We start from the raw sequence: 21,927 nt of genomic DNA, 5'->3' as shown, positions 1-21,927 counted from the left end.
GGGGGAAGGGCCCAGGCCATTAGTTGCCAGGAGACAGAGTGTCGGCCAGAAACTGAGGCACCCACACAGTATTCAGAGGAAACATTAAGAACAGTCCCACTTCGTCAGATGGGGTCTAATGGTTAGAGAGGGTGGCTGGGTTTCAAGGTGCATCTGGTCCTATTGTAAGAGATCCAGAGCTGGCGTTTTTAGCATGGGGGGGGCACTCTGGGTGAATCACGTGAGCTGGATGTTTCTGCTAAAATTACTGCCATTGTTAGGTTTCAGAGTAAATACCCACTGAGGTGAACAACCACCCTTTACACCTCTCTCTGGGCTGCCATCTCAGGCTGTCTGCAGACTTCTATGTTCAGAAGGTTTTATTCACAGCCGTAAGGGGCAAGGGGCCCTGACTTTAGCGAGGATCTGGGAGTCAGGACTCCAGGGGTCTAGATCCAGCTCTGGGCTGAGCCTGCATTTCTCCTCCCTTTCCAGGAAGCAATGAGGGTCTCCAGAGCAGCCAGTGTCTTTGCAGCATTTGTGTTCTGTACAGCTCCGGGATGCTGGCTGTTCATGTGCCGTCCCCATCCATGAGGCAGAGCCGGTCCCAGTGAATGGGAGGAAGGCTGTCTGCCTGCCATGCTTACAGGCAGTCCATGAGTCAGTTGGATGCTGGTGAACACAGGGGAACACAGCGCTCTCGACTGCGGTGCAGGAAATGCTGAATGGGTGCCTCTCCCTTCCTAGAAATCCACGTTCCGGGAAAGCCCCCTCAGCCCTTTCCCCCATGGGGGGGATTTTGTCAGTTGCACAACCCTGGCCGGGGAAAGGTGCAGGCCATCATTAGAGTGCACCGCAGAGAGGCAGGAAGTGCCAACACAGCAGCTTGGAAACTGGACCTGGGTTTTCAGTATTACTCAGCTCCCGGCTAGGCATCGAACGGAAGCAGCCGGCTTGGCAGAAGCATTTGGCACCCAGCGGCTCCCTCCCAAAGGGATGGAGGATCCCTTTCCCCACTGGGAACAATGGCGTATTTCCCCCATCACCACCTCTCCCACCTTATGGGAGCTGCTGGGGACTGAGCACCTTTGCAAATCTGGCACCTTAAAGCGCCACCTGGTGGCCCTCTCACCCACCCTGGTTCTCGTTACGGGAGCTTTGCGGTCTGGGGCGTGGTTTGAAAAGCACTAGTGATGGTGGATTTCGGTGGGGCTCGTTATGGCATTATGGTCTCTGATCTCCTGGGACCCGGTCTGCTCCTGCCACCAGACTCTCCGGCTGCCCTCTGACTCGTCTCAGACTCTGATCCTCTGGTATCCTGACTCTGCCTGGACTCAAGCCCGGCCCTGCGTACACTGCTAGAGCAGGAGACACCCAATGGAGCTGCTGCCTTTTGCGGCGCATGCAAGCGGAGTTCAGTCTTTGAAGCGAGGCTGCAGCGCTGTTCGTTCCGCGATGCACGTTCGCCGGGAGGGGGCAGCCGTTGCAAGCAGCGGGCGAGTTCGCTCTCTGCCTTCGACTCTAATTCAATGCTTACAAGTGACACCAAGAAAAGAGCCAGAGACCATGGCACCGACTTCTCTAACCACAGGGAGGCCTCAAAATCGACTCCCGCTTGGCAGAGGGGCGACAATATTAACGCCCGAACCCAGGCTACGCTGTACTTCCCACCGGTGCTACTGCCAGGGGGAATTACGAGGCCTAAATCAGCCAGTGAAGAAAGACGCAGCTGGCGGTGAGCAAATGGTGCCAGTTCGCAGGCTTCTAAGACAAGCCACGACCTCCCCATTCACCAAGCACCAATGACCGCGAGCCATGAAGGTATCAGGCAGCATTGACGCCGAAAGCCATAAACCCCCAGCAGCTTCATGCTTTGCGGGCGTCTTTCTGTTGCCTGGAAAATCGGAGGCGCTGCCAGGGAAATCACATGCAGCACAGCAGGGCCTGGCCGCGCGTTGCAGCTCGGCATAGGAAGGCGGGGAAAGAGAGACGGCGCTGGAGCCCAGACAGAAGAAGGGATTTGGGAATTCTCTGGTTTCATGGGTAGGGGGGTGTCACCTCAAAGGGGCCTGGTTCTTAGAATGTGCTGAGCCCCCTCCCTCTGGAAAGCAGGCACCTTCGGGACATTTCAATCGGGCACCCCTGAAAATAGAAGGGACCCTTGGTTTGAACAGGAACAGCTCTCCTGCCCCAGCCCTTGACTTCACAAGCCGCACACGTCCCCGGCCTCTGCTCTGTTTGCAGCCCTGCTGAATTTGTCCTCCATTTCCCCACAGCCTTGCCTGACCCGTCTGGGCCAGCGGCTCTCCTGGCGGGGGACAGTGGCGGCGTGTTCACTGGGCAGACGCAGCAGCTCTTTTCATGACAGCACCCATCAGAACAGCCGCCTTTGGTTGCGACGGGAGAGTTCTCGGCCTGTAAAGTGTTTCTGGATCCCTGCTCTCATCATAGGAAGGGCTAGTTGAGCTGCTAATGAGATGGATCCAAGGCCGCCCTGGGGGCGTTTAAAGGCCTGGTCCTGCTCCACTGGAGTTTTGCCACTGATTTCAGGAGCAGGCTTCAGGAAGGCAAAAGGCTTTGCTCCCCTCCATGCATCCTACGTTTGTGCTTTCTTCACTGCAGCTGCTGCTTGGGGAATCACCTCTGCAGGTGATTAAGGGGTCTTCGCAGTGGAGAGGAGAGAAGGGATGGATTTGGCTGCAAACTGCATCAGCCGGCAGGGCAGGGCGGGCGGGCGTGTGTGTGTGTGTTCGGAGAAGGGTCTGCATTTCTCAGGAGCGCTACCATGGCCTGGCCTATGCCCTGCCAAGGGAGATTCCCTGACACCTGCCCACCCTCAGCAACTGGGAATGGTTGGGCCAGCTGCAGGATGGGGAGGAAGACTGGCTTTTCCAGGGCATCTGTGCCTGTTTGCTGCCTAGTCAGGAGCTCTCAGGCCTGTGTGTGGCCGGGAGGGCTTAGTCTGCAGCGATAAGGGATGTTTTCCATCTAAACTCCACCTGGAGACCTCACTGCCGTCACCATGGACAGCGACAATGGAGCAGGCCGTTAGTCGGGCTGCTTTACCAGCGAGAGCTCAGTGGCTGGCTGCTCTCAGGGACCCCATTGCCCTGGGGGGGCTCCCGGCCAGGGCAGCTCTGAGCACAGCACAAACCACAAGGCAGAAGCTTGACTCATGACCACCACCCGCGTTCCAAGATCCAAACAGAGCCGGACAATGTGCACACGGCGCATTAACCCTGGAGCCTGCTGGGGGCAAAGGAACAAGAACTAAATTTGCTCTGCACTTGCCCAAGGTTTATAGAATCAGATCAGGGTTGGAAGGGACCTCAGGAGGTATCTAGTCCAAACCCCTGCTCAAAGCAGGACCAATACCAACTAAATCATCCCAGCCAGGGCTTTGTCAAGCCGGGCCTTAAAAACCTCCAAGGAAGGAGATTCCACCACCTCCCTAGGGAACTGATTCCAGCGCTTCACCACCCTCCCAGAGAAATAGTGTTTCCTGACGTAGCGATGTGAGACTCACCATTGCAGCACCTCCTGCTAGTCGTCTCGGGAATTAGCTCATCTAGCCTCCGGAGCACCCCCTGCAGGCCAGTATCCCACTGCTCCTGGGGCCCCGCATTCCTCCCTGGACTCCAGTGCCCAGTTATCTGGGGTGCTGCCCCTGGCAGTAACCCCTCACATTCAGGGGTCTCCCTTCCTGGGGAGCCCCCACCCTCTATCTCCACCTTGCCTCAGTATAAGGCTACTGCCAGGCATCGTCTAGCCCTGCGCCCTGGCGCAGACTGCAGTATCAGACTATTCATCACCTGGTTGATTTATCATCAGGGGTTTGGACCTGCTGCCTTTGCCTACCCCAGGGCTGCCCTCTGCAACCCCCAGTACCTGTTGGCCTTGTGCTAGGCCACAGCCTGGGGCTTTCCAGGCTGGAGCTCCCCAGCTCCTCTGCCTTTCCCCAGTCCTGCTCCACTCTGCTCCGGTCCCTGCAGCCAGGTCCCTCTCCCTCTACAGCTAGGAAGAGACTGCTGAGCTCCTGGTACCCAGTCTCTTATATAGGGCCAGATGAGGCCTGATTGGGGCATGGCCCAACTGCAGCTACCTCCCCAATCAGCCTATTAGCTCCTTTCCCTGACAGAGCCCTCACCCCAATACACCTAATATCCAACGCTAGACCACCCCCACTGCAACTTGAGACCATTGCTCTTTGTTCTGTCATCTGCCACCACTGAGAACAGTCTGGATTCATCCTCGTTGGAGCCCCCTTTCAGGTAGCTGAAGGCTGCTATCAAATCCCCCCTCACTCTTCTCTTCTGCAGACTAAACAATCCCAGTTCCCTCAGCCTCTCCTCATAAGTCATGTGCTCCAGCCCCCTGATCATTTTTGTTGCCCTCTGCTGAACTCTTTCCAATTTTTCCACATCCTTCTTATAGTGTGGGGCCCAAAACTGGACACAGGTATTACCTAGTGTCACATAACAGGCCACGTATGCACCCTCCCCAAACAACAATCACTGCAAGAAACTAGCAGCAGGTGCCACGCGTGCAGGCGGGGGCTGGGGGAAGTCCCCCACTTGGGCCCCTGAAAACAAAAGGCAAGAGGGAGCGGCTGAGCAAGGGAAAGGTTTATTGTCATGGTGCTGGGGGGGAGGGTCAGGGGGAGTTGGGGTACGAGGAGGCGAGGTACTGCTTGCCTGCTCCGTACTCCGAGTTGGCCCAGGAGTAAGTCTGAATCTGAGCCGATTTCCCATCAAGGCTGAGCGTGCACCTGCAAGGAGATGGACGTGAGGCCACTGGGGAGGCCATCCAGCGCCATGTCGCCCTCTGAAGCCTCGAGCCTTGAGTGCGCCCCTCAGGGCGATACAAACGTGTCCCCACGTTTGGTATCTCTTAGAAGCCTCACAGTGTTTAAGCCAATCCTGTGTTTTGTTTCCCTGTGGCCTGACATGAGTTTTGAACACTTGGGGATGGCAATGCTGAGAAGGCTGGAATCCTGATCCCAAGCCCCCTGCTCTAACCACTAGGCACCACTCCCCTCCCAAAGCTGGGAGAGAACCCAGGAGTCGTGACTGACAGTTCACCTTGTTCTAACCAGTACACCTCACTCCCCTCCCAGAGCCGAGAAAAAAACCAGGAGTCCTGACTGCCAGCTCCCCCTGCTCTAAGGATCAGACTGCAATGATCGTCTTTGCCACTAAAACCTGTGGGGAAGGAGACATTAGCAGGCTTCTCAAAGGGTTTTACACACAACAAAGAGTTTTTAAAAAGTACATCAATTGCTACCAGAAATGACCTGAACGTCTGTCCCCCTGGGCCAGTGCCTCTTCGGGGGCAACACCCCCACTGAGGCCTGGCCTACCTGGCATTGTGTCTGATACTCACAGCTTGTTGGGCCTGGTTTTGTAGCACAGTGTGTACACGGCCAGCTCAAACTCGGGGCTGGAGCCAATGAAGAAGGAGCCAACACTCTTCAGATAACCCGTCCAGCGGTACTGGAAGGCCATGATGTCAGGGTAGCCGGTCCACTGCAACCAGACAAGGGGACGCAAGAGGTGGGTGCCCCTGGCAGGGAGTACTCTGGGCTGTCTCCGGTTGGAAACTATCTCAAGAGGGCACATTGGATAAAGGACGGCACCAGTTCGCTACCCAATGAGCCAGCGCCGGGCAGGGACGCCGGGCAGCCCGCTCGCCAGCTGACAGCTGGACTGCGATGGCTCAGGACTCCGTGGGTGGAGACTTTGTCCCCCCATCTGTGCTAGGCCTGCAAAGGGACTCACTAAGCCCCCCTCACACTGCCCCACCCCGCCACTGAGACTGAAACTTGATCCCAGACCCCTCGTGGGGCCAGGAGGCAGCAGGCTGAGTAGGGGAGCAGAAAGAGATCCTCCCTCCAGTCTAGGAGCCATGCTGAGCTGGGCCAGGTTGGGAGCCACCTCCCCCTGGAGTGGGCGGGTAGGAGCCGCACTGAACCGGGCTGGGAGCTGCCTCCCCCTGGAGCGGGTGGGTAGGAGCCTCTCCCCGGAGTGGGCGGGTAGAAGCCACACTGAGATGGGCTGGGAGCCGCCTCCCCCTGGAGTGGGCGGGTAGGAGCCACACTGAGCCGGGCTGGGAGCCGCCTCTCCCTGGAGCGGGCGGGTAGGAGCCGCATTGAGCTGGGCTGGGAGCCGCCTCCCCCTGGAGCGGGCGGGTAGAAGCCAGGCCAAGCTAGGCCCCATGGATGTTCTCCCCTCAGCACTCACAGGCCCATCATAGCTGTAGCTCAGGTAATTGATCTGCCCGTTCTTCTCCAGCTCATAGTAATGGACCCAGTTGTGAAAGCCTGAGACTTTCCCACTCTTGATTTCACCTGCAGGCGAGAGGAAGCAGAGCTGGAGTCACGGCCTGTTTCTGGCTCATCTCCCGTCCCGCCCCAGAGCAGAGAGCGCCACCGACGGCTTCCTGCAGACCCTGTGCCCTTCCCAACGGGCCTCTCAGCTTCTTCTAGCCGCTCATCACTTTTCCCTGAGTTTCCATCTCCCCCGGGGATTCTGAGCGTACATAGGGGTCTGTGAAGTTCTCCGGTACAACTGCCTGACCACACGGCACTTTAGGACAATCACTCGTGGGGCTGTATCTGTCTGTTCAGCAGGGACCTAGAACATCCGTCGTCTCGACACCGTGGGTTACGTGCTAACGTGGGTTGGCGTGAATTAATATCCTGTTAAGTGGCTAAGAATAACTAAGTGGCCTGACCTGAGAAATGCTGCCCAAGGTAAATGCCGGCCTGAAAAGACCCAGCACTAAACTCAGAGCCATGCAGCTTACAGCCAGGAGGGTCCACCAGATTATCCGGAGTGATGTGTGTATTGCAGGCCACCAACACCACCCCGGCCCTCAGTACAAGGGGGTTATCCCCAGGAAATCCCACCCTAGGCTTGGCTATGCCACCTATCAGACTGGCACACCTAGTCTGGTCCATTTCAGCTTTCACGTCAAACTAGCCCCTTGGCAAATTCCCAGTGATTGACCTCCCCCTGCCCCATCCCTGCTCACACTTGTGTGATTGGCAGAAATTACATCCCAGTGATTGTTCCCAGCGGTCTCTGCCACTGGCCTGGTGGGCAAACTTGGGCCAGGAGCATCCCTGTCTGTGCCTCAGTTTCCCATCTGTAAAAGAGGGCTAATGATACCAGCCTCCTTTGGAACACGCTTGGAGATCTATGGATCTAAAGGGCTGTCCCCAGAGCTCGGGCTGCTGCTTCTTAAACATGTGGCCTGATTTCCACAGAGGCTGCCCTGTGGCAGTTTTCAGCAGGTCAGCCCCTCTGCAGATGAGGCTGCTTCCTCAGGAACCTGAATATTAGGGGCCAGATTTTAGCCTGCCCTGTGTTTGACCTTTCTGGCTCTAGTGTTTGGAGGGGGGTTCCCTCCAGCCGAAGGGGCTCTGCAAGTGGGCGTACCGGAGCCTCGGGTTTATTCAACTTTCCAACAGCCCCCGGAGCTGTGCATTTGTGTTGTGCCCTCATCAGAGATCTCCCCCCACCGCCCCGCGAGCAGCACGGTACCGTGGAAGACGTGTTCGAAGCCAGAGGAGTCCATGGCCGCTCCCTTCGAGCGCGAGTAAAGCCCAAACCACATCTCCTTCAGGTCTGCCTTGAAGTCATTCTCCGACAAATAGATCCCTGGCCCAGGGAGAGAGCGGGTGTCAGAGCTGGTCTCCGGCAGGGCAATGCAGCTAGCTCCCCATAGCCCAACCATGGGAGATCTCAGAGCCCACTGCTGGTCTGAATCCATGGGTTAGGCAGCCACAGTGATTCAGCTCAGCGAGAGGCGGCAGAGTGTCTGCTTGGCTCCGGCATGGGCTTACCAGGGTCATATGCCACCTCTTCACTTGTAAAAACTGGTGAGGCCCGGAGATAGCGATCGGATGTTCTCCATCACCATTCTCGCTATTGAGAACATCAAACCCTCATAGCCGGGACATGGGCTCTTCTCCCTGGGCCGCCCAGAGGATTCAGGGGGTCTGGGGTTTTTGATGGCGGGGGCCCCCGCCGCCGAATTGCCGCTGAAGACCTGGCACATTGGTGGCGGGTCCCGGGGTGGAAGGACCCCCCGCCGCGGGTCTTCAGGGCACTTCGGGGGTGGGTCCCGGAATGGAAGGACCCACCACCACCAAATTGCTGCCAAAGACCTGGAGCGGAAGAAGCTCCGGGGGCCTGGGCCTCGCGAGAGTTTTCCAGGGCACCCGGAGCAAGTGAAGGATCCTGCTCCAGGAGCCCCGAAAAACTCTTGTGGGGGCCTCTGCGGGGCCCGGGGCCTCGGGCATATTGCCGCACTTGCCCCTCCTCTGGGCGGCCCTGCCCTCTCCTCTCTGAATGTGCAAACTGCCCCTCTGCTGCACTTTTCCCTTCTCCTTTGTCACTCCCAGACTCCCGTTGGGCACAGGTGCCAGCTACTACCTCTGTGTCACTCACGCCCCCTACTGGCAAGCAGCGAGTTCCCCGTGTGCCTTCGTTTTAACAGCAGCCTTGTCTTTAGTGGCCTGAATCTTCCCGTTCCTGCCTCAGAAGCGAAGCACCGGGACGCAATGTGCTATTTGTGACAACTGTTCACGGCGAGCAGCTGAGCGGGGAGGGACAACCGGGGCGCTGTGTAGGCTGGCTTTCACGGTCTGCTCCTGAGCATCGTGCTTGGTATTTAGCAGACGCTGCGTTGGGAAATACACCAAGAAACACATGTTCCTTCTCCAACTGACGCGCACAGCGAGCTTCCCAGGCGAGAGCCAGCTGTGGTGAGAACAGGCAGTCCTGCTTGCCGGCGCTGATGGCCAGCAGGTGCCGGGAGCTGCATTCGGCTAGGGTGGGAGCCAAGCTAGAGGGACAAGCATTCCGCAGGGAGCCAAAACTCCCGTCCAGCAGCCTCACGTTGGGGTGGATGGCCAGCTCCTCCACACAGAGCAGAACCTAGTACAAATCGGCTTAGCGAGGGGAGGCGATTCCTTGCTTGGACTCCTGATGGCTCAGCCTGTCTGCACAGCACCTGGCAGAGCGACAGGATCCTGCACTTAGCTGAGGCCTCCCTATGGTCCCTCTAGCGCCTGGCAGCAGACACAACCTGTGTCATCACCCAGCTGTGCACGCCTGCACAGTCAGCACTTTACCTTCAGAAAGAAAGAACTGGGTCAGCTTCTCCATCACCTGGGTCTGGAAGATTTCATCCAGGAAAGCATCCACTTCCTGGCTCTTAGAGGTGATCAACACCTCCTCCTTGCCCGTCATGCGTTCGTAGTTATTCAGCAGAGCCAGGAGCCTGGCAAAGGTGGGTTTGGAGAAGAGGGCATCCTCATCCACGTAGCTGAAGAGCCTGGCAAGAGAGCAGAGTTTAGAGACACGGCTCATGGTCACAGACCCAGCCGGAGAATCGGAGGCAGAGCCAGTGGGCTGATAGCTGTGCCTTAGGTACTTATCTGGGCCCCATCACTGGAGCATCAGAGGGCCTCACAATCTTTAAGGCATTTATCCTCACCACCCCCGGGGGGCATGGCAGTGCTATTTTCCCCACTGGGCACACGGCAAACTGAGGCAGAGAGACTAAGTGACTTGCCCCAGGTCACACCAAGAAGTCTGTGGCAGAGGAAGGGATAGAACCCCCCAAGTCACCTAAGTCTCAGGCTGGTACCCTAACCACTGAACCATCCTTCCTCTCTGACCAGAGACTAACTAGTCCCTCTCGGATAGTTATAAATGGGATCTGCAGAAGGAGGCACCCCTACCAGAGAGCTAGAACGAGGCGTACGTACCACTTCCATCCCCCTTCATGCACCCCCACACCCTGACCAGACCCATCTGCCGCATGTGTGTGCTACCTCTGCGGCACTCCTCTCTGTCTGCCCTGTGGGAACGTCTACGTGGCTGTGGAAGGTTCTGCCCATGCAAGGATCTGCTGTAACCTCAACGCACCCCCCTCCACAATCTGCACATCCCACACATGTGGGTTTACCAGCATCTCCTGTCCCGTCCACCTCATCCCCATGCCCTCACTTCTGGCTGGCGTAGTCTTGGCCTTCCCCAGTCTGGTCAGAGGAGATCTTGTGCTGCAGGTTGAGGACAATCTCGTGGCTGGTGGCCTTGTTCACGTCGGCAGAATACAGCATCTCAGAGACTCTCTTGATCTCACTATCAGAGACAGAGTAGAACGAGGGGATCTCCCATGGCTCACCTTCTCCTGGGATGGCAAAAAGAGACAGACCAGAGTTCACTATGGCCTCGCCCCCCATGGCCAGATACTAGGGTCATGGGCTAGAAATGTGGACGGAGGAGCACATACAGCACCAGTCCCCAACTCCCCTCTTACCCGGCTCAAAGGGGTAGCTGGCTCACTGAAAGCACGATGGCTGGTTTATTCAGTTCATCCAGCTAATGTGCCGATTGGAATAGTCACTAAGCCCCATCGTTGTTATGGAATAATTACTCCCAAGGAGCCCTGTGCAGGCAATATAGTCAAAGGGGAGACTCCAGCTTCCCTCTTCCATGTGCTCCATTCTTAATACCCAACTGTCTATACACACCATTCTCCCTGTGTCTGAGTAGAATCTACTTCCTCTCATGTGTGTGAGAGAACCCAGCTCCAACCATCTGGAATGAGCTCCGTCGACCCTCCGTTTCCTTTCACACCTCAGCTTGGTCTTCTCTATGCTATCCTTTCCCACTGCTGCTATTTCACACTACCTGCTGATTGCAGGATGAAGCTACGTTTCCTGGATTTTCCATTCCAGATACGGACAAAGTCCATCGACACAGACCTGCTTCAAATCACTTTCACCTTTCTGGGGGTTTCTTCAACTTTCCCTCTCTGCTTGATTCCACAGCTGTACAGAACAGCCCCAGGACTCCCTCTCCGGAAGGATCGATTGACACGGGGCCTGCTTTACACAGTGGATTGAGAACCAGGACTCCTGGGTCCTTTTTCCCAGCTCTGCCACTGACTCACTAGAAGACCTTGGGCAGAGCATTTTTCTATGTGCCTCAGCTTAACTCCTCTATCCAATGGTGAGGTGGATACTGACCCAAGGCACACCCTTGGTGACAAGGGAAAATGATACCGTTCATGTAATATAGCTGGGAATCAGAAGTTGCTTCTCTCTCTTTCGCGCCCCAATGCCGTCCTTGGGGTGCGTGCAAGCAGAGGTGGGCTGAAGCAGCTCTCCGTCTTGGAGGCAGCTGGCCCTGACTGCCCCATGTCACCTGCCCAGTGCACAGCAGGACTCAACCGCCTTGAGAGCAAATCATGCCGGCGCTGAAATCCCATCAGAGGCTTTGCTGCCAAGAGCGTTATCCATGGATTTTTAATGAGCCCTAAATGCACGTATCTGTGGAAGCTCGGGGGAGAATCTGCTCCCGCCTGTAGATATGGCAGCCAAGCCTTCGCCTTTCAGGTTAGAACTACAAATCTGACCTTAATTATTCATGAAGGTTCTTGGGATCCCAGCTTTCATTCTTTGCTACACATTTGCTCTACGCGAGTACACGAGGGAAACAGGGAAGCGTTATTTCTGCCTTTGCCGGAAACTCCACCGACAAGTTCTTGGCACAAACAAGCAAGCAGCTGACCACAAAAACAGATGGGAAACAACATGGGTGAAATCCTGGCCCCCTTGAAATCAATGGGAAACCTACTGTCGGCTTCATTGAGCTAGGATTTCTGAAGCGCTCGTGCATAGGTGGCTATGACTTGATTTCATGGGTCTGACAAAGTGCACGTGACACGGTGGTCATTTGCACAAAGTAACCTGCAGGGGGGAAGAGCAGCTGTCGTCGATGGTGAACGTGCACCAGGCTAGTAACGTTAAGCAAAGAGCGATTGGAAGATACTCCTGCAGCAAAACAGAAAGCGCTACCAGAACACAGCGTACAGACCCACCTAGAGAAAAGCCCCCAAGTGTCGATTTTGCTGCCGCGCTTTAGAACTTCACCATCTAGCACTGGAGTGGGAACAGACACTCGGGAAGTCTGGTTGTGGCATGTATAATGGCAGCAGAATCCTTTTAAAACCCGGAGGCCGATTCTGGGTGCAGAGCACTTTTAAAAGGTGGCCTCAAGTGTGAGCAAAGAGGTGGGTGGTTTTGCCCAAATTTGTCCCCGATGATGGCCAACGGCAGCTTTTCACGGAACAGATTTTTGTCTGTTTTTTCCTTACAGTCGTGGATGTTAAGCCCAGAAGCGACCGTTAGGAGCAGTCTGACTCCCTGCGTAACAAAAGCCCGGGAATATCACTCAATGAGTCCTGCATCCAGCCCATGCCTTGTGGTCGAGCTACCGCATGTATTTTAGAAAGCCATCCAATCTTGATTTGAAGCTGTCAAGGATGGAGAATGCACCACATCCCTTGGTTGGTAAATTATTCTACAACGGTAAAATTCACTCCTATGCAAGAGGCCAACATGGGGCCTTCTCAACCACTTAAGAAGTGAAAAGTAAGCAGTGCTTAGACCGGGGGTCGGCAACCTTTCAGAAGTGCTGTGCTGAGTCTTCATTTATTCACTCTAATTTATGGTTTCGCATGCCAGTAATACATTTTAATGTTTTTAGAAGGTCTCTTTCTCTAAGTCTATAATATATAACTAAACTATAGTATGTAAAGTAAAAATGTTTTTTTAAATGTTTAAGAAGCTTCATTTAAAATTAAATTAAAATGCAGAGCCCCCCAGACCGGTAGCCAGGACCTGGGCAGTGTGAGTGCTGTTGTACCGACAAAACTACACAGGATCTTTTCAGGGGGCAAGACAAAGATGCCACATTTATTATGATAACAATTTGATTTATGACCAAAAACTAATATCTTAATTCTTATACACACACATTATACCTAATACCTATACACACGCACATTCATACACACATACATCCATCAGATGTTCTGCAGTTGCTGCATAGTTACCAGTCCTGAAGATAGCTTGAGTTTGTGGCTTGATTTTGCAGCTTGGGTTTGTAGCTTGTGGCAGCTAACTGGCCAGGAAAGCCGGGCACAAGGACGAGCTGGGTCTCTGTTGGGCATGCACCGATGCCCTTCCATGTTGGCAGCAGAATGTTACCCTCCAAAATCTCCCATCTCATCCATCCTTTTTGTAGGCTTTAGTTTGAATCCAGAGTCTATAGGTCTTGCTGTGTCAGGCTGCCTCTGGGTTTGGTGATTGATCACCCGTCAATTGCAGGCATGACTTTCAGCCTCGGACCTGGCTTTGATCTTCCTTCTATTGTACCTTTTCTTTTTAGGGTAGACTCCTCTTACTTTGTTAGGGCTCTTGTCTGCATCTTCAGCCAGTGATGTTTGAACTCTATTTCATCAGGACAGGCTGGGGCTGGAGGTTGATTCCATCATTCATACATACCTCAATCACACATTTAAAGTAAATTAATAAGATTACAGCAGGGTTTGCAAACATGAAGGTTGGACAAAGCTTTTGCAAAATGGAGTGAGCATTTTAAAATGGGCTTTGAATTACAATATGGCAAACAGTGAACAGAAGTTACAATATAGACAAGTGTAGTGGATGACAAACAGTAAACAGAAGTTACAATGTAGACAAGTGTAACAAATGGTGAACAGAAGTTACATTAATAAAGTGAACAATTAAAAACAATTTCATTTATCAGTTCTACAGTGCCAGTGAAAATCAGCATGTGTGCTGCCTTCGGCACGCATGCCATACGTTGCCTACCCCTCGCATAGACCTTGCTCCGGCCTTCTGAACAGGGCTGAATTTTGCTTTTGCAAAATCAGAGCTTTGGGCAGCTGCATTCATGCAAAAGCGGCTCGTTTGAACCCATAATTTTTGCCAAGCTATTGGGCAAGAAGATAAATCTCACTCTGAATCACCCTTTTGTTATCATCACATAAATCCAAATGGGATACATTATAGTTTAAAAAAAATTTTTTAAAAATCTGCTCTTACCCGGAAAGGAGAGCTGGGCCTCAGACATTAAACAGGGCAGGAAGCAGACCAGTGCAAGAATGCCCTTCATCTTGGATGGGCTGCAACCTACCTGACACCGGAGCAGCACTGAGGGTTTATATCAGTTTGCTGTATCGCTTAGATAACGTTAGAGAAATATTAAACTGCTCTAAGTTGGGAGCAGCAGCTCAAAGCCCAGGGATAATGAACACATGCGAAGTTTGTGAGCAGAACTAGATAAAGTCAGCCGCAGCTGTTGCACAGCTAGATAAGCCAGGGATAGGTGGGAGCAGGTTGGATAATATGCAAGACCAGAGAATTCAGGTACTGAAAGACAGTCAAGAGTCCAATGCAGAACAGCAGCTGGAGTTCTGAGGATCTGAGAAGTCTCCACTAGAGGTCAGTTTCCCCACTGGTTCTATGGAGCGATGTGGGACACACAAGGCCCTTGTGCAGTCAGTGTGACACCCCAGGGAGACAACAGGGGGCCTGAACCCCAAAGAGTAAACGACTGTTTATAGTATTACTGCAGCAGAAAAGTATATTGAGTAAGGTCTTTTATGAAAGCTGGCGACACGCTGGTGATCAATATCATCGTGAAATGTGTTCACACTATATGAGTCATGGACACGCACTGATATCATGCTTTAAAGTCTGTGACCAAACGAAAGGAGAAACAGGTTTTCTCCCAGACAGAAGGGAAGGCAGCTCTCTGCCTGGCTCCAGTGTAAATGAAGCCGTATGGAAGCCACATTTACACACAAATCAGCAGTGGGATGGGCACAATCAGCCAAACCACACACAAGCAGCGACGAGGCTCAAACTCGCGATTGTGGGCTCCAAAATCGCCACCCCCCCAGCCAGCGCGCTAAAGGAGCAGCTTCCCACGAGGTAACTGGGATGGACATTAGGACTGGTTGTGTTGTCTGGTAGCAAGAGTCAGGCTTCCCCAGGGATCGGCTCACTCCGGCACTCTGATCTCATGAAGGAGCACCCTCGTGGTGCTAGATAGGATAGCTCCTAGGGGCTGGAGGCTCCACGGTTCCCAAATCTGGCTGCTTAGCCGGGGGTGGGGGACAACACATGACACGTCAAAGCATCTCAACTGCCCTTGGATCAGAGAAATTAAAAAATAAAATCGCCTCTTTCAGGGAAAACCATGAGTTAATTCTTTTTTTGATTCCTCTTCATTGCCCACCTCTGAGCAGATGCGCTTAGCCTGGATTTTATATTTGTATGTAAATGGCCGCATTATCTCCGAAGTACTAACCTCAAAAGAACAAAGAGGCCAGTGGGAAACAGGATGGTCTCTAGGGCATGAGGTTGGGGGAGCGATGCCCTTCCCAAGAAATCTACACGGCAGCTAACTCCCACAGCTTTATTTCCGGGAGGGATTGGAGTATCAAATATCCGGGGTCTCAGACACAAGCAGAATATGCTAATGCCGTTCTCCTTTAGGATTAGTCCTGAAAGCCGTTAATCATCTCAAATTGGCAGGCGGAGGCTGGATAGACACATTAATTTAACATTTCCAGTTGGAAGCGTATTTAGACGCCTCGGCGTGGTTTAGCCAAAACCCGTGGAGGTGGAGGAGCCCTGTGGCCGTTCAGATACAGAATGCAGACCCTCGTGTTTTTCACTTTCATTGTTCCACGACATCTGCACGTGTTTTATTGTCAGAGAAACGGACTGTTTGGTTGTTTCAGGTTGAGGATGGAGCTGGAGATTCATTGGCGCTTGTCTGCAGTACCAGCAGATCGCGGGTGAAGGACACGTGGCTCGGAGTCCAAATACAGCCAGTCCTGGGACTTCTGTAACATAGCGCTGACCGTATTCACCTTTCAAATGGCTGTCCCAGACATCTCAGCATACCAGACTCAGTCTCGACTGAGCCTGCCCATGCTGTGTTCCTGCACTACAGAAAGTCAGCTTATCCAATATGTATATTGCAGTGGGTCCTGGAGGCCCCAGTCAGCATGGTCCCTGCTCCATCAATATGGCATGCTGCATGCAAGCACTATTGGCCTCCACACACCCCACTGTTGCACTAGTGGTAGGGGCAACTGAAATCACCTCCAATGAGGTGTGACTATTTGCTTGTGCCCAGTTGTCAACGTAGCTAGATTTAGATGCCAACGATCTTAACTGCACACGGTCCCTTCACTTCTCTTACGCCCCCTGGAAGCTGGGGTAAGCCCAGTACACCCTCCCCACCAAAAGGGGTCCTCAAAGAGCGGATCGCTCTGGTACGGTGCACGCAGGCAAGCTGTGCCAAGAAGTTGTGGACAAACAGGGGACGTTTCTGTTCCCACTCAGGACAGGAATGGCAGAATCACCGGATGCAGGAACAGTGAAGGATGCAGGAAGGGTGATGCTGTGCGACTCAGAAGCCAGGAAAGGAAGTGCACTGCATTCTCAGTCATTCATGAATGTAATCGACTCCTAGGCTATACCTCTCTTCAGACCCCAGGCCAGCCTTGAGAGGAACGGTGTGCGTGCAAGGACTGACCCCTCTGCCTTGGGGATAGTGCTCTCTCATTTGAAGGCTCTTGATTTCCAATACACCCAACAAGGCCCCTGGTCTGGATTACATAGATTCCACTCAGCTGGTAAATTACCCTTCTGCTCGACAGGCAGGCCGCAACACGATCATTTTATCTCTAAGGGCTTGTTTAATATTTAAGTGACCAACTGCTGCCTATGTTAGACTTTCCCACTGAGGGCTCAGAGGGATTTTGCTGGGTAAATGTTCTGAAATGTAAGGGTGGGGGGATAGTAAGGGGAAGTAAATTAGCCCTGGTCTCCCCTTACCTCCCCTTCAGGGCCATAATCGGTGAGTTATATGGGCTCGTGGTGCCCAAGCTCCACCCATATCGAGGAACGTGGGCCCGGCTCCACCAATATTTGGGCTTATATTTTCAGAGCTGTCCTGTCCATAGGACAGACTGGGGCAACCGCCCCAGGCCCAACGCTTTGGGGGGCCCCGCACTTCAAGGGGACGTGGGGTCCAGGGCAGCCTGGAGGGTTAGTGGGGGGATTTGTGCCGGCAGCAGCGAGCGATCCGGCCCCAGCCCGCCCCGCCTCTTCCCATCCCTGCTCTGCCCCCTCCCTGCCCCCACTCCATCTCTTCCCCCAAGGCCCCACCCCACCTTTTTCCGGCTTCCACTCCCTCCCCCAAGCAATGCCAGGAGCCAGCGGCGTGCGGTGCGCTGGGGCCAGGTTGCTTGCTCCTGCCCCCCGCTAATCCCCTAGGCCACCCTGGACCCCACATCTCCCTGAAGCACAGGAACCCCCCCAAAGCACAGGGCCCGGGGCAGTTGGAACAGTTAGAGTTCCTGCACATTTATATAACGAAACAGGCCATTTGCTTTGATGATTTCCTTAAGCTTCCAGCCCCAAGGGTAACAGATGCCTTAACACCATGTCTATTAGCTGTTTGGCACGGGCCTTCCCTGCATGGAGAGGGAGGGGCAGAGAACAGTTCTGGTAACCCCCAGCAAGCAGCCAGCCTTAGGATCCAGCTGGTCCCGGTTTCCGGAGGACATATGCTCTGTTTCAATAGGAAGATCCTAGCACATGGCACTTTGGAACAGAGTTGGTAAGGAGAATTTGCATGTGCTATGTGCTAGCAAGTCTACACTGGGGAGTCCAGTTTAACAGGATTCTGGACTGCCAAGGCCCTGTGATCCATGCACACTGAAAGGGCTCCTCGTCTGTCTGGAGACCTGCCAGTCTCTTCTTGTTGCTAGAAGGCTGGAGCAGGGATTGCAACAGTGCGATCAGGAGGCCGTTTCATCACTCTTCTGTCTCTTCCACCACAAGGCCGATTAGCAAGCGGAAAGCGTGGATCACACCAAAAGATCCGCCCTTCTGAAGCACCAGATGCCTCTTTGTGCTCCACATGGGAGAGTGACACCGCACAGGATGTCTGACAGGAGGTCACAGGGAGCCCAGGTGAGTACAGCAACTTTCTGTCTCTCACACTTCATTTTCATTGCCCCGCACCTGATTGGCCTGACGACCTGTACCTGTGTGCAGAGTAGCTTTCATGGGGAGAACAGGGTTTAACACTGTGTGCCCATTTCTCATGACTGACCTTTTCTCATGCAGATTCAGGGCTCACACAAGTAGTATAAGGGCCCTACCATCAATCAAACCCTAACCCCGCCCCTAACCCCGCCCCTTGACCCCTCTAGTCCCTCCCACCTGTCACCGGAAGTCCCACCCTATGGGGGTATTACTTCCGGGGTCAAGATGGCCACATGACCGGAAGCAAAGTGGGTCATGTGACCCCTCTAAGAACTCCTCCCACCACCCTCTACCAATCAGGAGGGGTTTCCTCCAGAAAGGACCACCCCAAGAGGAGATTTGACCAATCAGGGCAACTTCCGGGGGCGGGTGACCTATCTAGAAGTGGGTCATGTGACCCCTCTAAGAACTCCTCCCACCACCCTCTACCAATCAGGAGGGGTTTCCTCCAGAAAGGACCACCCCAAGAGGAGATTTGACCAATCAGGGCAACTTCCTGGGGCGGGTGACCTATCTAGAAGTGGGTCATGTGACCCCTCTAAGAACTCCTCCCACCACCCTCTACCAATCAGGAGGGGTTTCCTCCAGAAAGGACCACCCCAAGAGGAGATTTGACCAATCAGGGCAACTTCCTGGGGCGGGTGACCTATCTAGAAGTGGGTCATGTGACCCCTCTAAGAACTCCTCCCACCACCCTCTACCAATCAGGAGGGGTTTCCTCCCGAACGGACCACCCCGAGAGGAGATTTGACCAATCAGGGTGACTTCCGGGGGCGGGTGACCCCGTCTAGAAGAGGGTCATGTGACCCCTCTAAGAACTCCTCCCACCACCCTCTACCAATCAGGAGGGGTTTCCTCCCGAAAGGACCACCCCGAGAGGAGATTTTGACCAACCGGGGTGACCCCTCTAAGAACTCCTCCCAAGGCCCTCCGCCAACCCGAGTGCAGCACCAATACCCCATAAGTACCAGCGCCGAACAGAGGAGGCCATTTTTCTTACCAAGGACACGTGTTTTAGAAAGCGTGGAAAGGCTGCTCAGAGGAAAACATGGACTCCTTTACCACCCCCGTTAGAACTTCGAACTTTGTTTTGGACCCAAGCACCATACTTATGTGGCGCAGGACCTACACCAGCGACAGTTCTGAGGAGGAGGGAACGACCGAGAGGAGCCCTTTGGCCGACCAGTTGATGGATACGTCGGAAACCGACCAGAAACCCCTCGTGAGGCGCCCTGAGGAGCCTGATGACCTCTCTTTGTCCACCCCCTCAGATCGCCACTTGGGAGAGTCACCGGTGGACAAGGCAAATGGAAAAGATGGCGCTCAGGTAAATGAACGATTAAGAAATGGCGGTAGAGGAGGGGGTGGGTAATGAAGCTAGGAACCGGGGGTTTGCGTAAATTAAAAAAAAACCCCAGCAGCTGGGGTACTTACTCTGTTTCTTTTTCTGAAAATCTTTCAGGAGCTCGACGATGCCTTTCTAGATGCCTTTAAGAACTTGCGCGTCAGCTGTTTTTACTGCTATCCAAGAGACAGATCTGAAACCGAAAATCACAAAATGGAAGAATGAAACAGCTCAGACTCCCTTATGGTAGCAGTTATGGCGTCCATTTTACAGGCGGCTGTAAAAGATCATGTTAAACCAGGCAATTAATAAAATGTATTTAAATGTGTCAATATGAGCGTGTCCCCTTTCATACTTGTGGTAGTAAAAGACGGTACCAGTAACAGTCATGTCTACACCGACAGCTCTGTTAAAGAAAATATATTACAATCCCAGGGAAGTTGGGAGCTTTGGCGGGGTGAACTCTCTTTTTCAAGTGGCCAGAAAGCATAGTAAAACTTTAAATAGAAGACAGGTAACAGCTTGGCTTTCAGACCAGGATGCATACACTTTACACAAACCAGCTCGAATACATTTTAAAAGAAACAAGACTATTGTTTCAGATGTGGATGCACAGTGGCAGGCAGATTTGGTGGATATGCATCAGTTCTCCAAACACAACAGTGGCTTTAAGTACATCTTAACAGTGATAGACATTTTATCCAAATATGCCTGGGCCTTATGCCTAAAAGACAAGACAAGTGGTGAGGTATCCAAGGCCTTTAAAGCTATTTTCAGCGAAGGTCGCGTGCCTCAAAAATTACAAACCGATCGGGGGAAAGAATTTTTAAACAAACCTTTAAGTGGACTGTTAAAGCAGCATGGGGTTCACCATTTTCTTACTAATAATGAAGTCAAAGCAGGGGTTGTGGAGCGATTTAACAGAACTTTAAAAACTAGGATGTGGAGATATTTTACAGCCCATAACACCTTTCGCTACATTGACGTCTTACCTGACTTTATAAAGAGTTATAACCAGAGCTTTCACAGGACTATACGTACCAGACCCATAGATGTTAACCCTTCAAATTCTCTGAAGGTGTGGAAAACGGTTTATGGAGACAGTTTTAAAATAAAACAGGTTGTTCCCCCTTTTAGAAAAGGCGATCACGTGAGACTATCTAAAACCAAAGGCGCTTTTGAAAAAGGTTATGAACAGACGTTTACCGATGAGATATTCATAGTGGATGAAGCCTTAACCAGGGGCCGAAGACCTGTATACCGATTAAAAGATTACGAAGGTGAGGCAGTTACTGGATCTTTTTACCCTGAAGAGTTACAAAAAGTAAACCCCAAACGAGACAGGATTTACAGGATTGAAAAAATTCTAGCGGAGAAAGGAAAAGGGAGAAAAAAACACTTACTGGTAAAATGGTTGGGTTGGCCTGATAAGTTTAACAGCTGGGTGGAAGCTTCTCAACTCTGTGACATTTAGACACAAAACAAAGAGAGAAAAAAAAAAACAAAAAACCAATTCCTCCTGCAAAGACAGATAGAAGAAAAAATAATAATGAGCGACGGCGGGTTTTACATCACTTTGCCCAGCAATGCCAGCTCTGCAGTTTTTCCCCAAAACACCATCTCGAACTTTACAATACGGCTAATTAAGCCCTTGGATCTCCCGGGTGCCTGGGAGGTGGGGTTAGTGGAAATACAATACCCGCACAGCTGGAACACTATCAATGAAGACACCCCTTTTGAAATTACCTTTGAAGATATGAAGTGGAATTTCATCCTACGACGAGGTTATTACTCGACCATACCTGAATTACTGGAGCATATGAACAGCACCATGGCTCGTCACCAAGGACCGCCTGAGATGGTCATGAACTACGACCCTGTAGGTAGAAAAGTGAGACTTAAATCTACCAATTTTAACTACGGGTTTTCTACTGGCGGGGAACTAGCTAACATTTTGGGTTTGGGCCCAAAACGCAACGTCCAAAAATTTCCCTTCTCAGCAGACATTACAGGGGGTTTTAACTCCTTGTATCTGTACACGGATATTGTAGAACACCAGTTTGTGGGGGACTTTTCTGTTCCCCTGTTACGCTGCGTCCCTGTCCAAGGAAGGAACAATGAGTTTGTTACCATCACCTATGATAAACCTCATTACGTTCCTGTTAGTAAACACCACATCGACACCATTACCATTGAAATAAAGACAGATCAGAACAGACATGTCTCATTTCGCTTCGGCAAGGTGATCATCAAGCTGCATTTGCGACCGCGGAGAGAGCGAGGTTTCTAAAAAGCAAAAAAAAAAAAACCACTATTATGGCGATCCTAAAAAATTATGGCGACCCCACCATCTACAGGAACTATTACAAAGCCCAGGCTGGATACGCCCTTCCTGGATATCATGGGGCCCCCGTGATGTACGGGGCTGGTGTGGGTGGAATATTTCGTAGCCTCTTTAGAAAAGCTGTACCGCTTTTGAGGAGGGGGCTAGAAATTATTAAGCCCCACGTAAAAACCGCCGCTCAAAACATAGCTAAAGATGTGGTAGGTCATGTCTCCCGTGCTGTTCTGGAGAAGGTGGGGAATACAGCTTCACAGGAAGGATCGGGGCTGATGTACATTAAAAGGAGGAAGAAAAGAAAGA

General features: G+C 52.7%; 2 protein-coding genes across 2 annotated transcripts; one reads left to right on the top strand and one right to left on the bottom strand.

Moving 5' to 3' along the window:
• Positions 1 to 4,625: 4,625 nt before the first annotated feature.
• On the bottom strand, positions 4,626 to 10,294 carry LOC127035428 (uridylate-specific endoribonuclease D-like). Its single transcript, XM_050925313.1, has 6 exons — positions 9,999 to 10,294; positions 9,119 to 9,321; positions 7,524 to 7,640; positions 6,219 to 6,325; positions 5,362 to 5,504; positions 4,626 to 4,747 (listed from the first exon to the last, which is right to left on the bottom strand). Exons 1-6 carry the CDS (start codon positions 10,232 to 10,234, stop codon positions 4,633 to 4,635), a joined length of 921 nt encoding a protein of 306 aa, XP_050781270.1. The 5' UTR covers positions 10,235 to 10,294; the 3' UTR covers positions 4,626 to 4,632.
• A 9,137-nt stretch (positions 10,295 to 19,431) lies between these two features.
• Positions 19,432 to 21,724, top strand: LOC127035431 (uncharacterized). The gene is made up of 2 exons (XM_050925317.1): positions 19,432 to 19,598; positions 20,421 to 21,724. The coding sequence occupies exon 2, from the start codon at positions 20,833 to 20,835 to the stop codon at positions 21,571 to 21,573; it is 741 nt and encodes a 246-aa protein (XP_050781274.1). The 5' UTR covers positions 19,432 to 19,598; positions 20,421 to 20,832; the 3' UTR covers positions 21,574 to 21,724.
• Positions 21,725 to 21,927: the final 203 nt, after the last annotated feature.

Source organism: Gopherus flavomarginatus, chromosome 16, assembly GCF_025201925.1.
Source record: "Gopherus flavomarginatus isolate rGopFla2 chromosome 16, rGopFla2.mat.asm, whole genome shotgun sequence".
NCBI lineage: Eukaryota > Metazoa > Chordata > Testudines > Testudinidae > Gopherus > Gopherus flavomarginatus.
The sequence above is the reverse complement of the archived record's forward strand: the minus strand, read 5'-3'. Positions and strand labels throughout refer to the sequence as shown.